Source organism: Hemitrygon akajei, unplaced genomic scaffold, assembly GCF_048418815.1.
Source record: "Hemitrygon akajei unplaced genomic scaffold, sHemAka1.3 Scf000043, whole genome shotgun sequence".
NCBI classification, from domain to species: Eukaryota; Metazoa; Chordata; class Chondrichthyes; order Myliobatiformes; family Dasyatidae; genus Hemitrygon; species Hemitrygon akajei.
In genome coordinates, this window is record NW_027331929.1 from 8,012,176 (window position 1) to 8,029,442 (window position 17,267).

The 17,267-nt window shown below is 46.4% G+C and overlaps 1 protein-coding gene across 1 annotated transcript; it reads left to right on the top strand.

Annotated features, from left to right (window-relative positions):
• The first annotated feature begins 11,173 nt into the window (after nucleotides 1-11,173).
• On the top strand, nucleotides 11,174-15,430 carry LOC140720458 (C-type lectin domain family 4 member E-like). The gene is made up of 4 exons (XM_073035310.1): nucleotides 11,174-11,357; nucleotides 13,437-13,579; nucleotides 13,996-14,060; nucleotides 15,166-15,430. Exons 1-4 carry the CDS (start codon nucleotides 11,288-11,290, stop codon nucleotides 15,356-15,358), a joined length of 471 nt encoding a protein of 156 aa, XP_072891411.1. The 5' UTR covers nucleotides 11,174-11,287; the 3' UTR covers nucleotides 15,359-15,430.
• Nucleotides 15,431-17,267: the final 1,837 nt, after the last annotated feature.

A 17,267-nucleotide genomic window follows, 5' to 3' on the forward strand; every position in this document is an offset into this window, starting at 1 on the left:
GCTAATTTGTTTGTCCCAGTATTAAGTCACTGAGACGCTGACTCCCAGGAAATGCAATAGGTTTGATTCGGGAGGCTGTTGCTAAAAACTCAGATACAGTTTTCAATAGATATATTCATCATTTTCAGAACAGTATCTTTGTCCTCATATATTTCAATAAAGTAAGGATCGTAGGAATGGCGGATTATTGTGGTGAAGATGAGGTGACTGGGTTACAAACAGCGGCAATGTGTCGTGAGGAGAGGCTATTGACAGGGCAAATTTGCCGTCAGTAGGATTAGCCGAAAATTATAAAGTGGTCAAAATCAAAGAGGATGAATGGCGTACTGAAGGTTTTATATTTGAACGCACACTTTAGAAACAGAAAAACATAGAAAAACTACAGCACAACACAAGCGCTTCGGCATCATAATGTATTCTCCCAAATCCAAGCAACATCTTTGTAAATCTCCGCTGCAAAGTCTCCTGTGGTTTCCACGTTCTTCCTGCACTGACCAGAATTGAGCACAGAATTCCTAGTCTGTTCCAATATAGCTGTAGCTTTATCTCTCCGCTCTGAATAACAATCCCACGGTTTGGCAAGCAGTGGTAGCGGCCTGCCGCAGGTGTCGGTGCTGCGCCAGGGATTATTCACGGTACACGTTAACGATCTGGAATAAGGGATCGAACACAGCTTATCTAAATTTGCTCATGTTACTAAGCTGCATGGAAAGACCAATTTATGGAAGATACGGAGAGACTGCTGAGAGATATTGATAGGCTGAGTGGGCGAGGGTCTGGCAGGTGGAGTACAATGTTGGGAAATGGGATGCCATCCACTTTGGAAGTGAAAATGAAGTGTAAATTATTACTTAGTTGGTAAAAGATTGCAGCATGCTGCTGTGCAGAGTGACTTACAAGTTCCTGTGCATGAATCACAAAGGTTTGGGTTGCAGGTGCAGCAATCTGTCAGGAAGGCAAATGAAATGTCGTTTTCCATTACGAGAGGGGCTGAACTAAAGACCAGGGAGGTTAAGATGCAACAGTACATGGTCCCGGTGAAGCTACGCCAGGTCTACTGCGTACAGTTCTGGTCTCCTCACTTGAGGAATGCTATGCTGGATTTTGAGCTGGTGCAGATGAGACCCACAGGGTTCATTCCAGCGATGAGGAGCCGATATATGAGAGATTGACTCACCTGGTGCTCTACTCAACGGAATCTAAAGAGAGAGAGGAGATCTTAGAAAAACATTTTTTTTAAAAAAGAGATAAATTAGATAGAGGCATTAAAGTTGTTCCACAGGGAACTGAGACGAGACCGAAGGGACGTTGCCTCCAGTTTCGTGCTGTTGATTTAGGAGGGAGATGAGGAGGAACTGGTTTTCCCAGAGAGTGAGGGATCTGTGGAATTCTCTGTCCGAGGAAGCAACTTATTAAATAAGGAGACGAAAGGTAGAGAAATAGGTTCGACAAAAAGCGGGAATGTGTGGTGGGAGAGATCGGGAAGTAAGGTAGTGTGATGGTAGGAGGGGTGAAAGGAGGGAGGGAGATGGGCCAAAATGGAGGTAGCGTAATGGGGCAATGGAAGAAATGAACGGGAAGGAGAGAGTAAAAGTGAGAGTCGGCTGGGCATCCCAGGCAAATGGCTCCTCATACCCAAATCCCACCCCCGAAAGGTGTAAGGGACGGGGAATACGCAGGGAGCTCCGTGGTCGAGGTTGCAATCGGTGGGTGGGTGCGGAAATCTGCAGGTCAGGGCGACGGGAGTGTTAGTGGTGGATCGGAGAAAGAGAGTGGGGCAGATGGGGAAAGAGTGAAATAAGAAGTGAATAAGGCGTGAGATTGCGTCGATGTGAGAAAAGAAGCGGAAAGGGGTGTAGAGAGAGGGCGTAGTTCGGGCTTTGACCTGGGGTCGTGACTTCTCACGGACTGAAGGCCTGGAGCCCCGGCGATGAGCAGGAACAACCAACGCCCAAACCAGGAAAGAATGGTGGATGCAAATCTCCCGGGGAATGCACGCTCTGTATGAGTGGCACAAATCCCTCCGACACTCCCTCCTGCCCTCAATATCTCCTCCCTTCCTTCCATTCCTCCCCAAGCGTCGTTTGTCACTCTCTGTAGCGCTCCCTCTCTCCCTCCCTCTCCTCCACTCAACCTCCTGTCATTCCGGCTCTCTCTCTGTCTCCCTCTCTTTCTCCCGTTCGCCGCCTCTTTAATCCCGCTCGCTTCCAATCTTTCACCGAAACTCCTCATCCTCTATTTCCTACATTACTGCTCCCTACTCCTGTTTCCCCATTTCGGTCACGCTTCCCCCCCCCTCTCTCTCTCTCTCTCTCTCCAAACACTGACCCTTCTCTCACCCCTCTACCCTCTGTATACTGCCGCTCTCCTCTCTCTCCCCGGATCCCTAATCTTCCCCTCTCAACCCCTCTCTTTCTGCACACTCTCAATATTCTCCCAACACCCGCCACTCTAATCTATCTCGACCAGGCTCTCCCACGTCCTCATTCTCTGTACTTCCAGCACTTCCACCCTTTGCTCTCAGTTCCTCTCTTTATCAGCTGCCCACCTGGCCTTTGCTGCTGTCGGTCTGACCGCCTTCGCAACATGGGCTTCCTCTGACAACGGTTCGTTCCTCTTCGTGAGCTCAGAGACACAGAGACTCCTGAACAAGATGGACGGCGGCAAGACTTACGTGAATGTGAAGTTCGCAAAGACGGGCCCACAGTCTCCTTCCAACGGTGAGTGGGGCAGAAAAACGGGGGCGGGGGAGAAAGATCCATTCTGTGTCTAATCCCCGATGTGCGCTATCGGACGAATGGAGGGAACCTCACTGACTCTCACAGTTCTGTCCCCAGCTGAACGAATGGGAGAGGCGGTGAGGAGGGAGATCTGACGGAACGTTTGTGAGGAGATTGCACTCGGGGACTGGGCGTGGAGGCAGCGCCGGGGAGGGGCGGCGTAGGGGGAGAGCTATGGAATCCGAAGAAGAGAGAACACTGTGGGAGGTGTCAGTGAAGAGAGAATACCATAGGCAGGGCGGTGTGGAGTTTGTGCCGTGGGAGGGGTGTTGAGAAGCGTGTATTGAGAAAGGAGCACTGTCTCGATGGGCGGGGGGTAGGAAACATCGAGGGAGGACTGATGAGTTAGAGGACAGTGGAGGCGCTGTATAAACTTTTAACCTCACTCTCCTCTCGCTTAACTCATTCTCTATTCTCTCTCTTCCTCTCTGCCTCTCTCTTTCCCCTCTCCCCGCTCCCTCTTCACCCCTCTGCGCTCCCTCCTTCTCCAGCTACCTCCCTCTCATTATCCCTCTCTCTCTCTCTCTCTCTCTCTCTCTCTCTCTCTCTCTCTTTCCCTTGTTCTCTTCCCTCCGTCTCTTTCATTCTCTCTCTCTCTCCACTTTCTCTCACACCCTGTTTTCCCCTTCTCTCTCGAATTCACCTCCCGCTTGCCTGTCTCAATCTCTCAACCCCTTCAATCCCCTCTCTTTCACTCCTCTCCTTTTCTTCCCACGCTCCCCTCCATTCTGTCTCACTCTCTCACTGCCCGAACACTCTGCTGTTTCCTCTCTATGACACCACGCCTGTCCCGCTCTTCCTGGTCCCGCGACATCTTATATTTTCTGTCTGCACACTTTATGCTTCGTCTCCCACACACACTCTCTCTTTCTCTATCGATCTTCCTGTTCGTCCTCTCTCGGTGCCCCCACATCCAATTCCACTCATCTCCCACTCCACACATTCTTAGACGGGGAATAGGGTGGGGAAGATGAGGCGAACTTCAGTGAAAGGGGCTTCGAGTATTTGCCTCATTGGGTTCTCTTCCAAAGAAGGTGCGACCGGCACAGAAGAGAGGATTTCAATTCAATGTGAGTTGCATTGCAACCCAACCATACATGAACACCCATCAATACAGACAAACGAGTCTGCGTTACTGCAGGACCCAGATGCCAAACACAAAACGAACGGCCACAAAACGGCACAAAACACACAAAGATAACAAGCAGATGTAGAATATCGGTATGACATTCATGCAATATGTATGGATTCATATGGTATTACATATATTCCTCAGTCTGAGGGGAGAGTTGATACAGGTTTCTATCATGGCGAGAGACAGAGATAGACCAGGCAACCGGTGCATTTCTCCCCCAGAGAGAAATGTCTAATACCACGGAGTGGAAGCTCAGAGGGGGTATCTTTTCAGGAGAGGTGAAGGGCAAGGTTTTATATACACAGAGAGCGTGGGTGACAGAAATGTGCTGCCATAGGTAGTGGTAGAAGTAAATCGATAGAGACGTTTAATTGGCTCTTTGGCAGTCACGTGGGTGTGCAGGGATTGGAGGGAGATGAACATTATGTCGGTAAAAACGATTTAGGCTTGACGTATAGTTGACGTATAGCTCTGCTCAACTTAGAGGGTGGGATGAGCAGGGGAGGGTTAGATCAGGGAATATGACGATGGATTGATAAAGACAAGTAACGACTTTTTTCCACAGACGGTATGGGCAGTGAACGACCCACAAGGAGAGATAGATTAGATTCAAGCATCTGGCTAATCTGCTTTTTAACAGCGGCCCTCATTATCACGGGTATCTGCTGGAGGATTCACGGTGAGTTTATCACCGGTCGGAAAGACCAAACCGCAAAGAATAACAATGTCCACTATAACAGTCACACATTCCCAACATTTCCCAGAAACGCTCTTCACGGTGATATCAACACACGCCTCAATGTGGTAATGACGGGTCTCTCAGCATGACCACGACTCACCCCTCACCGTGACACCGACACATCCCCCACCAACACACCCCTCAATGTGGTAATAACGGGTCTTTCAGCCTGACCACGACTCATCGCTCACCGTGACACCGACACATCCCCCATCAACACATCCCTCAACATGATACCGACATATCCCTCAACCTGATGCATACACACAACCTAATGTAATAGCGATTCACTGCAACACTGACACGCCTCTCGCCGTGGCACCGACAGGTCACGCACTGTGATGTGGACACATGCCTCACTGTGACACGGACACGTCCATCAGTTTTCTTTTTTTATCATAACAGTAACTGTCACATCCACCAAAACACCGACATATCACTCACCGTTATAAAGACACATCCCTCACCGTAACACCGACAAGCCCCTCAGAGCGTCACCCACTCAGTCCTCACAGTAACAATAACACTACACTGACTGTGATACTCCATGGGGACGCATTTCGGCTTTTTTGCCGAATTTCGGGCCTTCGGGGTGGTGGGAGGATTGGGGTTAATTTTGAGTTACAGGATTACCTTTAGGTTTAATTTTAGCTTTCTGTTTTGTACTTTTTCCCATTATGGATTTCAGGAGCATGCATGTTTTGTACATGGTTATACTTAGCACCGCCAGTTTTGATTAGCCACGCTGGTATGCGTGTATTTATGAATTAAATAAAACATTTGTATGGTAACTAAACAAATAAACGTTAGAAGTTGGAACGTAAGTAGTTGGAACCATCCTATAAAGGGAAGGAAGTCTTTTTAAATCATTAATCGATTCCAACTTGATATAATGTTTGCTCAAGAAACGCATATCAAAGCGGGCGATCAAAATAGACTTTATAAAATGTGGAAAGGCCTTCAATGACACGCTACTTGTCAACATAGAACAGATTATCTATTTTTATGAAATCTAATATTTTAATCATCCAAAAAGTCATTCTGTCAGATATTAATGGTAGATTTTTAACTGTTAAAGGGCAATTCGTAATAGAAAACTTGTTCTGGTTCACCTACCAATACGCACAAAATGCTGATAGGTCTCGGCCCGAATCGTCGACAGCGCTTCTCCTTATAGATGCTGCCTGAACTGTTGCGTTCCACCATCATTTTGTGAGTGTTGCTTGAATTTCCAGCATCTGCAGATTTACTCGTATTCTGGTTAACCTATAAGGACCTGATGTAAACGATCCTTCTTTATTGCCGGATGAAATTAATATATGTTAATGGGTGGTGATTTCAGTTGTTTAAATCCTTTGATTGACAAGAATTCAAACAATCTCCGGCCTCAGAGTTTTTCTGCATCACTTATTAACTTTTATTTTGCGGCCTGGAAGAAATTTGGACACATTTGCATCCCAATGATAGAGATATTTCCATTTTTTCACATGTTCTCAAAAAATATTCGAGAATCGATTATTTTATAGCTGATCACCGATTTTTGTCCAAAGTCTAGAAATATGAATATGATGCTATATTTTTCTCGGTTCATGCGCCTTTAAACTTAGCTTTAGAATTGAATAACGTCGTTATTGCAAAATTGCCCTGGCGTTTTCCAGAAAAGTTATTTCAAAGTTAGATCTTTGTCAAATTTATTGAGTCTCAGCTAAAATCATTTGAAAAAAGTTAATATACGGGAAATGTGTCGAAATTGATTATATGGAATATATTTAAAGCATATTTGCGCGGTCAGATAATCTCCTATTCAGCTCAGCTTAAGAAACAGACAAAAAAGAGTTAGATAAGATTTCCAACAAATTAAAGACTTGGATAATACTTATGCAGTCTCTCCTAACATTGATGTATTAAAGAAATGAGTTGAACTACAATCACAATATAATTTATTATTAACTTATCCAATTGAAATTTTAAAAAGTCAATTTTATGCGTTTGGAGATGAAAAAGTGTTAAGCTATTAGCCGCTCAATTAAAAGCAGCTAGAGCTAAGAAGACACATTTTCAAAAAAATGTAGGGGAAATGACAGATTAGCATGTAATTATGAAGATAGTAATATTTTTTAAGACTTTTAAAGTCGTACTTTATAAATCTCAGTTTCCAGTTGATTCTTCTAAAATGAATGCCTTTTTACAAAAGATCGATTTTCCTCGAATCTCTGTTGAAGATCAAAAAACTCTTGATGCTCCTATTGCTGAAAACGAAATTTAGAAAGCTGTTTTTTATTGTTGTTGTTTTTTTTTTTTTTCCAATTCGATCTGGTAAAGCTCCAGGACTGGATCGTTATTCTGTAGGATATTGTAAAAAAAAAACTGACAAATTTATTTATCCATGTTATGTTGGAAATGATTACAAATGCTTTTTTTTATAGATAAGTTACCTCCCGCATTTGATGAAGCTATTTCTTTAACTCTTAAGAAAGATAAAGACCCTGCAGACTGTGCTTCATATAGACCTATTTCATTACTAAATGTGGATTCTGAAATTCTTTCAAAAATCATAGTTAATCGGTTTGGAATATGCCTAAAATGTTCGCTCAAGACCAAACAGGTTTTGTAAAGGGCCGTTATTCCTTTTCTAATGTTCCGATACCTTTAAATATTAAACATTCTTCCTTTTCTAAGACTCCCCAATGTGTTGTCACTCTTGATGCTGAAAGGGATTTGACAGAGTTGAATGGAAATAATTATTTGATGTTTTAGAGAAATTTGGCGTTGGTAATAATTTTAAAACGTGGATCAGAATGATATATAAAAACCATATTGTTGCTGTTATTAATAATAATTGCAGATCTCCTTTTTTCGGCTTTCCCAGGGTACGAGACAAGGATGTTCGTTAAGCCCTTTGTTATTTAATTTGGTGCTCGAAACCTTTGCTATTGCACTTCGTGAAGCTAAAGACATTAATGGATTTATCATAAATGGAACTGCTCATAAGATCTTCCTTTATGTTGACGATCTCTTAGTTTATATTTCGAATCCTGCAGAATCCATTCCTAGTTTATTGAAACTTTTAAACGACTTTAGAAAGTGTGCGGGATATAAACTAAACCTTCATAAAAGGGATTATTTCTCCTAAATGATTCTGCTTCTCTATATGATGACATTCCTTTCAGAGTTACTGACTCATTTAAACATTTAGGTATCATTATTACCAATAATCAAAGAGATTTATAAAGCTAATTTGGTTCTTTCAGTGGATTTTATGAAGCAAATATTTGGTAGATGGAATCCATTTTACACTTTCGTTAGCCGGCCGAATTCATGCAAATATAATAATGATTTTAGCAATCTTTTATATGTAGATCAAAATATCCCTATTTTTGATTGAGACGTTTTTTGATCAGGTTGACTCTATTATTTCATTTTTGTTTGGAATAACAAAAGAGCAAACATTGGTAAATATCACTTAATTTTTTAAAATGGAGGTCTCGTTGTGCCTACTTTAAGAATGTATTATAGGGCTGTTAACATACGTAATGTGTGTTTTTGGTTATACTGGGCTGATAAAAATGAACGACAACTATGGGCTGATTTCGAATTGAATGCTATGAAACAGTTTCACTTAACTTCATTATTAGGAGCTCTCTGCCTGTGCAACTGGCCGAAATTACTAATTTAAATTTATACCCTGTGATTAAGCAGTCATTACGAATTTGGTTCCAGTTTCCTAATTTTTTTTAATCTCAGAAATATAAACTTTTTAGTTTAAGTTATCGAAATTATTTATTTAAACCTCCATTAGGTGATGCTACCTTTCTTCTTTGCAGGAATAAAGAGTTTATTCCTTAATGGAGCTGTTCCTAGATGGTCCCTTGATATCCTTTAAGAAATTATTAACTAAATACTCTCTCTCGGATTCACATTTCCTGCAATATCTTCAGGTCAGACACTTCTTACAATAATATTTAAGTAATTTTCCAGATATACAGGGTTCTGTCCTATTAGATATTATTTTAAAAATGAATCCTTCAGTTAAATGTTTTATTGGGAAAATTTATAATTTATTGTTTCAACAGCACAATTACCCTTCACTTAGGATTGAGCGAGAGAGCTTAACATGACCTTGATAACAGAAGTTTAGCTGCGGATTTTGAAGTTGGTTAAATCTCCTTCGATCTGTTGCAGTCACTCTTAAATTCTATTTAATATTATATATCGTTACTATTTGACAAAGGAGCGATTGTCTAAAATGTTTCCTAATGTTGATAGTCTGTGTGATAGATGTAAAACTGAGGCAACCGCATTGAAACATATGTTTTGGTCGTGTTCTGAATTGAAACATTTTCGAAAGTCCATTTTCTCTACAATATCGAACGTTTAAAAACATTAATTTAAAATCTAATAAACTGACAGTTTTATTTGTTATAATCCCACAACATATTCATGGTATTTCTCCACCATACCAACATGTAATTGCGTTTGTTAGATTATTGGCCAGAAGGGCTATTTTGTTGAAATGGAAAGATGCTTCTGCTCCTACATTGATTCAATGGTTCTCTCAGGTGATGCTATGTCTTAGTTTGGAGAAAATCAGAAGTCGAATTTTTGATTCTCGATTTGATTTTGAGTAAAGGGTGGGGTTCATTTGCCCGCCACTATCATCTGATTTGAGTTAATTGATATGGCTTCCTTCCGATTTTTCTTCAAATGGATTTGAGTTGGCGGATTGATGCTTTTCTTTTTTTTTCGGGTTTTTTTTTCAGTTAGTACTTTTTTTTACTCTGAGTTAGCAGGGTTATTTTTTTCTTTCTTTATTCCTTTCAAAAATTCTTAACGCGTTATTTTTTCTTCTTATTATTGATATACTGCTTCGCTTTATTAATCAGACATTTGCTAATTTAATTCTTCATTGAACATAATGACATACTGACTTAATGTATTTTTGTTGATCTGAAATAATGATTAATAAGACGAATTTAAAAGAGAGAAAAGACAACAACACATCCACCGTGACCCGATGACAGCAACGAGTCTCTCACTGCAACAACGTCAAACCTCGCACTGTGACCCCGACATATCTTTCACCGTGACATAGAGATACACCGCGATGTGACCCGGTACACCTCTCACATGGACCCAGAAACACCTATCACAATGACAGGCACACGTCTCTCACTGAAACACCAACTCAGTGTGACAGGGAATCAATTATCACCGCGAATACTGACGCAGCCCCCGTCGTGGTCGCCAACAAAAACCTCGCTGGTAACCGGTTATACCCCTCAGCGTGTCCCAGACACGTACCTGGCGGTGGCGGCGACGCCCCTCACTGTGCCAACAGCGCCTTTCACCATGACAGTGACACACCACTCAACCTGACCCGCTCAGTTGCTTGACGCTAACGCTGACGCCCTATAAACGCCAAAGATCCTTCACCATCTCAGATCACCTCTGACCGAAACTACATACTCCTTTGGGAAGAACGTCAGGAGATGAACAGGACACAACACCAATGTCGACTGCCAGTCCATGTGTTAAACTCAACTTTGAATCCAACATATCTGAGATTTCCCACCTGGATCTCTCGCACAGAATCTGTCTCATGGCGACTCCGAAACACACGTCACAGTGACAACGACACCGCCTTCACCGGACACTGAGACACCAGCGACACCTACCGGATTCTCAACGTCAACGGCCCAGCTCCGAACCGTGACAAGGACTCACACGTCACTGTAACAACCCTCACCGAGACAGTATCGCCCCTCAACATAACACCGATGCACCGCTCACTGAGGCAATTACCCACACCTCACCCTGACACAGGCAAACCCCTTACCGTGATACCAACAACTAAATCCACAATGGCACCGACATAGTCCTCTCCATCACACTGACACACAGCTCAGCGTGACAATCGGACTCACACCGTGGCCATGACATGCCTCTCCCGGTGACACAGACACACTCCTCTCAATGACACCAGCAAACAGACATTGCACAGATACTCCTTCCACCGTGACTCTGCCAGACCCCTCACTCTGACATTTCCCAAGCCGTGACAGTGAGATACACTTCAGTGTGTCCCGGCACACATCTATCTGGGGCACAGAAACACTTACCACAGTGACACCGACACGTAACCCAAATCAACTCGGACATGCCCCGCGCTGAGACAGGGAATCGATCATCACCACGATACTGACACAGACCCCATTTTAATGATAAGGAAACCTTCACGGTGACATTGATAACCCCTCAGGGTGACACAGACACACCCCGAAAGGTGGCGCCGACGCCTCTCACTGTGTCCTCAGCATATCCTACACTTTGACACCCTTCACCGAGACATCGACACAACAGTCTCTGTGACCCGTTCGGTAGCGTGACGCTGACTCACGTGTCACTGTAAACTCTAAACATTTTTCACCATCTCTCTCAGTTTCACAGATTCGTCAGTCAGAGATCACCTCCGACCGAAACTGCCACTTGCTAAACTCAACCTTTCAATCCAAGATATCTGAGATTTCCGGAGTTAACTCCCGGAGATCCTGTCTCAAGAATCTCTCTGCGTTCAACTCTAATCTGTCCGAACTTAAGCGAGTGAACTCTGAACTCCGTCACCAGTTCACTGAGATGGAAACGAAGTATAGATCTGTCAACGAAATCAAGGCTCAAATCTGTGAATTGTTGACCAGCAGAAGAGGTGAGGCACCAGTCCCCTCTTTCACCCGCTCCTCATGACAGGGCAGGCATGGAGAGAGGGATTGTGTGATGGGACAGTGGCCAGAGAGATTCATCCCATGTGTGTCCCCAAAATGTGTTATGGCACCATGCAGAGAGAGTTTCACTTTGAATCTGGGAGTGTTGCCGGGGCGGTGCAACAGGCGCTTCATTCTGTGTCTGAACCCGGGAGTGTGTGATGTTATCTTGGAGAGAGAGCTAGAGTGTGCCTGATTCAGTGATGGGACGGTGCAGAGGGAGGGTGTGATAGTGCCGTAGGGAAAGAGATTCACACTGTGTCGGACCAAGGCTCTGCGTGATTGTTCTTTGTGGAGGGATTTAAACCCTGTTCTCTGACCTAGGGAGTGTGTGAGGGGCGGTGCGGAGGGAGATTCACTCTGTGTCTGACCCCAGGATTGTGTGATGGGACGGTGTGGAGGGAGACTCACTCTGTGTCTGATCCCGGGAGTGAGTGATGGGACTGTGTGGAGGAAGATTCACTCTCTGTCTGACCCCAGGATTGTGCGATGGGACGGTGTGGAGGGAGATTCACTCTGTGTCTGACCCCGGGAGTGTGTGATGGGACTGTGTGGAGGGGGATTCACTCTGTGTCTGACCCCGGGAGTGTGTGATGGAACGGTGTGGAGGGAGATTCACTCTGTGTCTGATCCCGGGAGTGTGTGATGGGACGATGTGGAGGGAGGTTCACTCTCTGTCTGACCCCGGGAGTGTGTGATGGGACGTTGTTGAGGGAGATTCACTCTGTGTCTGACCCCGGGAGTGTGTGATGGGACGGTGTGGAGGGAGATTCACTCTCTGTCTGATCCCGGGAGTGTGTGATGGGACGGTGTGGAGGGAGATTCACTCTCTGTCTGACCCCGGGAGTGTGTGATGGGACGGTGTGGAGGGAGATTACTCTCTGTCTGACCTCGGGAGTGTGTGATGGGACGGAGTGGAGGGAGATTCACTTTGTGTCTGACCCCGGAAGTGTGAGATGGGACGGTTGGAGGGAGGTTCACTCTGTGTCTGACCCCAGGAGAGTGTGATGGGACAGTGTGGAGGGAGATTCACTCCGTGTTTGACACCGGGAGTGTGTGATGGGACAGTGTAGAGGGAGATTCAGTGTTTGCCTGACCCTGGGAGTGTGTGATGGGACGGTGTGGAGGGAGATTCACTCTGTATCTGATCCCGCGAGCGTGTGATGAGACGGTACGGACGGTGCACACTGTTTTTGACCCTGCGCGTCTGTCATGGGAGAGTGAGAAAGAGCTTCACTCCATGTCATTCTTCCGGTGTCAGTGACCGGACCGTGTCTGATCCCTGAAGCGTGCGATGGGCAATGTGACAGTAGATTAACTCTGCGTCTCAGTCCGAGAATATGTGACGGGACGGGGTGGGGGGAGCTTCACTCTGTGACTCTCCGCAAAGAGCGTGTGATTTGACAGTGAGCAGCGTGCAGTCTGAACCCATGTCTGTGTGAAGGGGCCGTGGAGGGGTGGGGGAAGAGAGAGAGAGAGAGAGAGAGAGAGAGAGAGAGAGAGAGAGAGAGAGAGAGAGAGAGAGAGAGAGAGAGAGAGAGAGAGAGAGAGAGAGAGAGAGAGAGAGAGAGAGAGAGAGAGAGAGAGAGTGAGTGAGAGAGAGAGAGAGAGAGAGAGAGAGAGAGAGAGAGAGAGAGAGAGAGAGAGAGAGAGAGAGAGGAGAGAGAGAGAGAGAAAGCACACTGTGTCTAACCCAGGGGTTTGCGATGGGAGAGTGTGGAGGGAACTTGATTCTGTGTCTCTCCGCGAGAGTGTGCGATAGGACAGTGTGGAACGAGATTCCATCTGTGTCTTGACCCGGGAGCGTGTGATGGATGGTTTGGAGGGAAGTTCATTGTACCTGACCCTTGTGAATGTGCAATGGGACGTTGTAGGGGAGGTTCACCCAATGACTGAACCCAGGTGTGAGTGATGGGACTACTTGGCGTGAAATACACTCTGTGTGTCACCCCGGGTGTGTGTGATGGGAAAGTGTGAAGAGAGATTTACTCTGTGTCTCATTCGTATTTATTCCTGAATTCCAGAGCAACCGTGTTCCAAATACTGGTTCAGAAATAAAGACAGGTGTTATTACGCATCCACGTTTGAAGCATCATTCCGCAAAGCAGTCCATGAATGCTCAAACCGTTATTCAAGGCTGCTCAGAATTAATTCATGGGATGAAGCGGTATGTATCACAGCACGAGAAGATCCCACAGTAACACAGGAAGTATAACACACCCCCGGGGTCAGACACAGAATAAAAACCCACAATACACTCCCGTCACACAGTTCCGGGGTCAGACACTGAGTGAAGTTCCCTTCTCACCGTCCCATCACACTCTCCCGGGGTCAGACACAGAGTGAAGCGCCCTCCACACCGCTACATCATACACTCCCGGGATCAGAAACAGAGTGAACCTGCCTTCACACCGTCCCATCACACACTCCCGAGGTCAAACACGCAAGTGAATCTTCCTCCACACTGTTCCATCACACACGCATGGGGTCAGACTCAGAGTGAATCTCCCTCGACAGCATCATCACACTCTCCCGTAAATTGTTTTCGATTCTCGGCATTAACAACGGAATTTAATTTTACAGCGTTTTATTTTTCGATCTCCTATCCCCCGAAACATCACTTACTGGGTTGGAAAATGCGATAGCAGGTGAGATTTGGACTGATATGTGGGGTGGTAGTTGGGGAATTATGCTGTCCTGAGGGGAGAAAATGGGAATAGTTTACGGACGGAAGTAGGTTTCTGGGAAGAGGGAGGGGGACTGGGATTTGTCTGAAGACTGTACGAGCTTGTTGGGTACAATGGGAATATTTTAGGGAACGATACGGGTCTGTCACGGGACAGGGCAATGAAACATTTTGACGATTGTCAGTGGGTTCCGGGGATTATTTCCCTGGGATTATTTTGGTGACTGACGCAGGCTGCGGGGTTGGGAGATGCAGTGGAATTGGTTCGGGGTCTGACATAGATCTGTGAGGAGCAGGAGGCAGAGTCGGATTAGTTTGACGACAGGCCTTACTCTGTGAGTTATGCAGCAGGATCAGTTTGGGGTCTGACACTGATCTGGGGAGAGAGAGTGGGACAACTGGATCAGTTTGGGGTCTGACACTGATCTGGGGGGAGAGAGTGGGACAACTGGATCAGTTTGGGGTCTGACACTGATCTGGGGGGAGAGAGTGGGACAGCCGGATCAGTTTGGGGTCTGACACTGATCTGGGGGGAGAGAGTGGGACAACTGGATTAGTTTGGAGACCGATACGGGGGTGTGGACACAGAGTCGGTCAGTGGGTCCAGATTGCGGACTGACGCAGGGCTGAGGGAACAGTGAGGGGCAATGGGATTAATCTGGAGACGGACGTGAACTGTCGGGAGAGGAAGGAGCTGTGGGATGGATTTGGGGACCGCGTATCCCTCTGGGGGAGGGGGTTGCGGTGTCGGTGGGATATTGAGATCTGTTTGGTGACTGAAATAGATCTGACGGGAGAAATGGGTGTATTCGAGTCGCACTGGGACTGCCACAGGACTGTGGGGACCGCGGGACGACGGGCCGGAGGCTGTGGGGGAGTTGGTGTATTTGGATAAATTTGGCGACTGACACAGTGCAGTGGGGAGACATTGGACACAGGGATTATTTTGGGAACGACACGGGACTGTGGGGATTGCCCGGATTTAATGGGACTAGCTTGGCGACGGTCTCGTGTTCCGCCGGATCTGTTTTATCTCTGTTCAATTTTTTAAAATAATTTATTGACAGGAATGGTGGTTTTGATCTGCTGTACATGGTGCCTTCAGGAAGGTCCTCCTGCAGTGAATGTAAACCAAATAGAAGGGGTGAACATTGCATTTTCCATCAACACCATTTCATCTGCGAGAAGTCCGCACCCTACAGCCCAGATATTCCTGAAAAGATCCAGGTTCTCTGTCAACAGCCCGGAGAGCCGACTTGAATCAAATGATTACCCTGTCTTTCCCTTCCTTATCTCTCCTCCACTCTCACTCAGCCCATCCACTCAAAATCCTCCCTGCAGTCTCTGACCCTACCTGCTGATCTAATCTCCTCTTTTCGCAACCCCATTCTCCGCACCATACATGGACAACCCCACTTTCCATCTACCTCGCCCATTCTCGCCATCTCTCTCTCTACACCCTCTCCTCACCCTACTTCCTCGACCTTTCTCCGTCCGCTGTTTCTCCGCTCCCTCTTGCAACCTCTTTTCTCTATCCCTCCCGATTCTCCCTCTCTACCGCACTCTCTCCCTCCCCTGTCCGTTCCCTCCACACCTCCGTCTCCGCGATCTCTCACACTTTCTCCTTCCCACCCACTTTCACCTCAATCCTGTCTGGTCTGGGTCTCGATAACACAACTCTGGGTTAAAGTCTGTGCGCATTCCCACTGTCCGTGTCCCTCTTGAGTTCATGCAACTCTGTAAGGTAACAGCTACGCACCAGGGAATAAAGCCCCCTTCCTCTCTCCATCTCTGTCCCTCGAGCCCCGGCAATATTCCTGTAAATCTCCCTGGACACTCTCTCCGGCTCAATGGCATTTTACCCAGAGCAGGGTGACCAAAACTGTGCCGTCCTGTACCACTGCAACGTGACCTCCCGACACCTGTACTCAGTGTCCTGACCAGTGAAGACCAGCGGGCCAAGTGTGTGTCCACTCGCATCGTGACCTCCCGACACCTGTACTCAGTGTCCTGACCAGTGAAGACCAGCGGGCCAAGTGTCCTGTCCACTCGCATCGGATGTTTTACAACGGAATCGCTATTTGATTTATTATCTGAGAGTTACACAGCTTGGATTTTTGCAGCATCGATGTAAAATTAATGTAATTTACAAATATTAATGAAGACCTAATAAATGGCCTAACGTGAGGAAAGATATTGTCAATTACTGTAGAGGGTGTCATACGTGCCAGCTGGTGGGAAAAACTAATCAGGCCATCCCAAAAGCTCCACTTCGGGCGATACCTGCGTTTGGTGAACCATTTTCCAGGGTCATAGTGGATTGTTCAGGCCCATTGGCAAAAACTGCAGCTGGTCATCATACGTACAAAAATGCTGGATGAAGTCAAGAGGTCGAGCAGCATCCGTTGAAAGAAGCAGTCAACGTTTCGGGTCGAGACCCTTGGTCAGGGCTAAAGAAGGAGGGGGCAGGGGCCCTATAAATAAGGTGAGGGAAGGTTGGAAAACCAATCAGAGGACAGATCAATGGGTGGGGGTGGTGAAGAAGGGAGGGGATAGGCAGCAGAGGTGAAGAAGGAATGTAAGGGGAAAGCACTATGGGTAGTAGAAGAAGGCAGAGTCATGAGAGGTGATAGGCAGGTAGAAGAGGAAGCAGAGTGAAAGTGGGATGGGGGAAGGAAGAGGGAGGGGATTACCGGAAGTTGGATAATTCGATGCTCATACCAAGGGTCTGGAGACTACGCAGACGGTATCTGAGATGTTGTCCCTCCAGCCGAAGTTTGGCCTCATCATGGCAGTAGAGTGGGCCATGTATGGACATACCGGAATGGGAACGTGAACCAGAGTTGAACTGGATGGCAACCGGGAGATCCTGTCTGTTATTGCGGACGGAGCGTAGGTGCTCGACTAAGCGGTCCCCCAATCTGCGTTGGGTCTCGCCGATGTAGAGAAGGCCGCAACGGGAGCACCGGAAGCAATAGATGACCCCAACAGAATTACAAGTGAAGTGTTGCCTCACTTGGAAGGACTGTTTGGGGCCCTGAATGGTGGTAAGGGGGGAGGTGTAGGGACAGGTATAGCACTTACGATTGCAGGGATAAGTGCCAGGTGGGAGATCTGTGGGGAGGGATGTGTGTTCCAGGCTGTCGCGGAGGGATCGATCCCTGTGAAA